We start from the raw sequence: 4,976 nt of genomic DNA, 5'->3' as shown, positions 1-4,976 counted from the left end.
ARAACAAAGCTCATCCGTTTAGGGGAGTTTTGCATTTTTCCCAGTGTCCTAATTCACATTTTAGTGCTCCTCAAGCGCTGTATTGTGTGAAATCTTCACTCACTTTAGGATGAAAACATCTRCATTTCCTAATCAGCCCCAGGGCTGCTTAATAAAACATCACAGGGATGCTTAAAGGAGCATTGTCACTTTCTAAAAGCTGGCTGGCTGGTTTTGTTTTTTAATCCTAGGTTGATTCATGATTCAGCTCTTGGCAGCTAATTTATTCTGGACCATTTAGAGGGAAAGCAAAAGAAGCACAGGAAAGGAGAAGAGCAAATTTCCCTATTAAGCCTCAATTTGAAATACAGGCCTGGTCTCTACTAATGTGTTGTCTAAATTAGGGAAGTCTTAAGTSGYAGATTATWAAAAACAGTGGCTCTTTACTTATTWGTTGTGTTCCTGCAGGTTGTGSTGCCATTRTTCTCTYGTTTAACAACTCTRTATSTAACAAAAGTGCCCAGAATTTACCACAAAGGGCAGGGGGCCAAACCTGGTGGTCTCCTACTGTGAGGGGGGATATTTTGGTAAATCTTGTTCCAGCACAAGGCAGAATGACAGCTGTGTCTTCAGAGTGTCAACACAGAATCTAATTAGGCAGGAGTGATGTAGTATGCAGGACAAAGGATTTTTTGCTAGATCTGCTTCATGCAGGATAAAGGTAACTGCAGTACCTTCAGTCCTAAAAGTTGACCTGGCAAGGTAACATTGCCTAAGAATTATACAAGATTTGGGAAAACCTGGTTTATGCAAAGTTAGCTGCTGCCAGTACTGCAGCTGGCTTGGGGTGCATTATATCACCCAGGCAGAGATCATGAGTGTGACATTTTTAGAAGGAAACCTGTCTGAGCAAAGAGCAGCTTCTCTTGAGGTATCTGCTGAAGCTTCAGCAGGGAGAGAGTATCTGGTTAGGAAATCTTATTTTTGAGTGGTGATTTCACAGTGCAGAAGAAAATCTGGAGGGTGAGGTGGGTCTGAACCTGACAGCTAAAATCCTCAAGATTTTTGTCATAGATGGGACTGAAAGATAAATTCTCAGCAATGTTCAGTAAAAGATAGGAAGGAAGCCACACAAACCACTGAGAATAGAATTCAGCTTCAGTTAATTGTGGTCATTCTGTAAGAATAGAATCTACCACCAACATACTTCTGTTAATGTGGGTAACATGAATGTAATTTATGTCTGTCTAGTAAACTTCATCATGCTCTGCATTATTGTCTGTATTGCAAACGCTGACATAGTTTCTGTTTTCAAACAAGACTGTAATGATTTCTATTCAAGTTTCACACAGTTCACCATAACTCAGTTGTCAGCATGACATGCCAGAATTTTGTTTAATAGACCACTGTGGTGTTGGATTTTTTCCCGTGTAAGAAACTTACTGGAATCATCTTCCAGCTGATTTACATCCAACACAGGAACCTATGGCCCTCTCTGCAATTTGAAGTCCATATTTTCTGACTGTTTGTGATGTCTCCACCCTTACCAGTGCTTAATACTTCTGTGGTGTCTGTGTATTTCACCTTCCAGGAGGCAAATGGAATAACTGGATTCCCAGTTATGGCTTGAGAAATCTTGGCTGTCATATGTGCCTCCCTGCATTGAGAGAAAAATCTCCCAGGATATTCAAGGATCAGTAACTTGCTCAGTCAAAGAGAATATTTGAGGCATTTGTATGGTCTGGAAGGAGTGATAATCTCTTTAGAGTTAGAAGAAAAGCTGAGAAGAAATGGCCAGATGTTAAGTTAACTTTATGAAACAGTTTTTCTCTTTCTCGAATTTCTGTGCCAGAATATATCTCACAAGATGGAGTGTTCCTGGCAGCCTGCTTGTCAAACAAATGCTCTGTGTTTTTGCCAGAARCCCTGGCTACCTGTAGCACATCATCAACACAATAATGGTGCTGTCAGAGACCATTTTTACCACTTTGGTTGTCCTAAATTTCTAATGGTTTTGCTCAGTCTTTCCCCTTTACCTCTTGGCTTTCTATTTCTGAGAAAYATTGATAGAATATCTATTTCTGAGAAAGCCTGGTGCTTTTTTTCTCAGTTAAAAATAATAAATGCCTGTGAGAATAATTTTTTGTGTTCCCCTGCCAGAAAAATCAGCAAACAGGAATTCAGAGCACCTTGATCAGACAAACAATGAGTTTATTCTCTGACTGCAGAACGTGGCTCTGTGAGATCTGTGGTGATGCCTCGTGTTCCCCAGTCTGCTGATGTTGGGATCAGTTTGGGTTGAAAGCTTTGCTTTCACCAGGCATTTTTGAGGCAGTTCAAGGAAGAACCTGACCTTCTTGATAGTAATAAAGAACAGTTCACATGTTGGATTTCTTCCTTTTGCTTACAAGTAACTTGGTCTTATAGTATGAATAGAAAAACCTTCTTCAAGAATTAAAAAAAAAAAAACTTAATGGTCCAGTATTAGGTTTTTTTGGGGGGTGCTGTTAAAATTAAAATATCATTAAAATCAATGCAGCAAATAAAAGTGTAATTTTTCCACGTTTGTTTTTGTTGCTTAGCTGTTGTATGTCTAAGACAGCAATCTAACCAGAAATCGTTTTTGGTTTGCTTGTTTCCCAATTTTCAGTGATAGGAGACTCACAAATGACAATCTTGACTTGAATTTCTGCCTTGCATTGACTTGTTGTGTGATTCAGTTTGTGTTTCACCTTTGTGTCCCATTACCTGATAAAARTGACCCTGATGGTTGGATCTGTACTGCAGAAACAGTGAGATTTGTTACTTTTTTCTTAAGGAAAAACCCCAAACTTTTATGTCAGTTGTGTATGAGCAGCTCCTGAGATAACCTCGTATGWCTGCAGGCCATTCTTCAGTGGCTCCCAAACCATTCCTAGATTAAACYTTTCTCAAATCAGACTCTGATGGTAATTTCAAAATGTGTTTGTTTCACCTTTCAGGTTGTTTGATACAAATATACCCAGCGGTTTTGTGGCTCCAAACTACAATAGTTCAGGAAGCTGATTCTGCGTCTGCCGTGGATGCAATCTGAAAGCCTGCAGTGAGCATCAGCCAGGACCCAAGGGCATTCAATAACCAGGAAAATGACTGCATTTCTCAAGGAAGAAACAAAGGAGAAAACTTTTTTTCTTGAGTAGCTGGAAGGAAAAGCAATACAATCTTGCCACCCGGTTAATTTGGAGAAGCATTTTTCAAAATACCTCTTGACTGTGTGGATCTTGTAACTCTGACACAAAGGTGCCTTTGGAGCTGTGCAAATAAATCACTGGAAGAATTGACTGGGCAAAGTGGTCGTTGACAGAGTGACTCTTGAAGGATCATGACGAAGCACTCAGAGATCATCAATTTGTCATTTTTGATGGAACACGAAAGGGAAACAATACTGGGAGTGTTGAAGAGAGATGAGTACTTGAAAAAAGTTGAAGATAAAAGAATAAGGTAACCCTTTTCGTTATTGCTTTTAAAAATATGGTTGGTAGATAYTTTTGTGTGGTACCCAGTGAAGGTTTTCTATATGCTTCACACAAGGATGAGTGTTGGGAGATGGCAGAGTTAATTGTAAGTTCAAGTGAAGTGTGTTAAAAAGAAATTTGCTTGCTAGCATGGCTCTCTGTAAGCAAAAATCATGTCCATTGCATCAAGACAAAAGTGTAAGGAAGATAGCAAGTGCAAAAATATGCAGCAGTCGTTTTTTTTAATTTTAGATTCTGTAGGTTTAGTTCAGTTTTGGCTGAAATTGAAAGGTTTGCTTAGGTTCTTGCACTCTCTTCCTCTGAGAGGAGCTGCACACAGAGTCTGCCTTCTGAGCTGACTGTGGGGGAGAGGTTTGGAAGGTGTCAGAGGGAGAGAAATTTGGCATCTGCCTCTGTTCAGGACTCCCCATAGCATGAGGCAAATGCAAGATGTGTCCTTTTTCTTTCTGTTGCAGTGCTTACAGAATAGGGAGGGGTGACACTTGGTTTTTCAAGTGACTTAGATTTACTAATAAATAAACAAAATTTAAAATTTCAGGTGTTAATCTCAAGCATCAGTGCTGGGAGTAGTAGAGTCTCAGGGTATTAACAGAGTCCATACGTTCCTTTTCTACTCAGAAAAGTAAAAATCAAAATTCGGAGAAAAATGTGTGGAGGCATGCTGAGTCAGCAGTTTCAGAAGGCTTAGTTTGAGTTAATTCAGCTCAGTATCAGTTCTGGAAAGGTCCCTCTGCTTTTCTAGGATGGTTTTGCTGATTCATTTCATTTCGCCCCAGTGCCCTTTTAAACTTTTACACAGTTCTGAGAGAGAGGTTTGGTGTGGATGGGTGCTGCCCTTGGTGTTGGCTGCTGAGTGTAAYGGATGAGAGGGAAAATTCCAGCCTTTGTTGGTTCCTGTCCATGAATTCCAAGGCCAGGCTGCATTGTTCTTCCCTTTGATTTCCTAAAAACCTTTCAGAAATGCATCTTCTCATTGCACATTGAGAAGGTCTGTGTTCAGCACCTGCTGAGACTTTACTGTGTAAAACTATTATTTGGAAATCCATGCAGAGGTAGGCACAGGTTCTGAAAGCTTTTTTCCTTCAGTTGAGCCAATGCCCCTGTTGGTGTCCAGCCCATATACCTGGGGGAAAGCAGTGGCTCATCTAAAAGGAGGGGATGAAAAGTGKCTGCTCCTGCTGCTGCCAGACTGGAAGGAAAGGTGTTTTTTTTTTAAGGTGGTAGGGACAAATGATTCATTTTGTCTCCTTAATGGTTTGTGAGATGAAGAAGAAAACAGATGTAGCGCAGTTTGTTCCAGGCATTGCGCTCTATTAAGTAATAAGATAAAATTTTCAGATAAAGTATTTCAGTTTTTTGAGGTGGTGGCCTTGGAAATGTGTCRTGTGCCAGTAGTCACCTGTCACAGGCTTCAGTATGGGGGGTATCTGATCAGTGCCTTCCTAAAGCCCCAGAAACATTTCCTTTCTGCTTCTGTCATTT

The 4,976-nt window shown here is 40.3% G+C and overlaps 1 protein-coding gene across 1 annotated transcript in view; it reads left to right on the top strand.

Moving 5' to 3' along the window:
* The first annotated feature begins 2,965 nt into the window (after nt 1-2,965).
* Nucleotides 2,966-4,976, top strand: part of SYTL5 (synaptotagmin like 5) — a 45,725-nt gene continuing 43,714 nt past the window's right edge. Inside the window, exon 1 of the mRNA XM_057380348.1 lies at nt 2,966-3,459. Within this exon, the coding sequence (XP_057236331.1) occupies nt 3,341-3,459 (119 nt within the window). The 5' untranslated portion in view covers nt 2,966-3,340. The remainder of the gene's footprint in view (nt 3,460-4,976) is intronic.

The sequence above is a fragment of the Malurus melanocephalus genome, unplaced genomic scaffold, assembly GCF_030028575.1.
Source record: "Malurus melanocephalus ecotype Western Australia unplaced genomic scaffold, MMel_1.1 scaffold_448, whole genome shotgun sequence".
In the NCBI taxonomy this organism is placed as follows: Eukaryota; Metazoa; Chordata; class Aves; order Passeriformes; family Maluridae; genus Malurus; species Malurus melanocephalus.
This window is presented reverse-complemented; position numbering and strand designations above follow the sequence as displayed.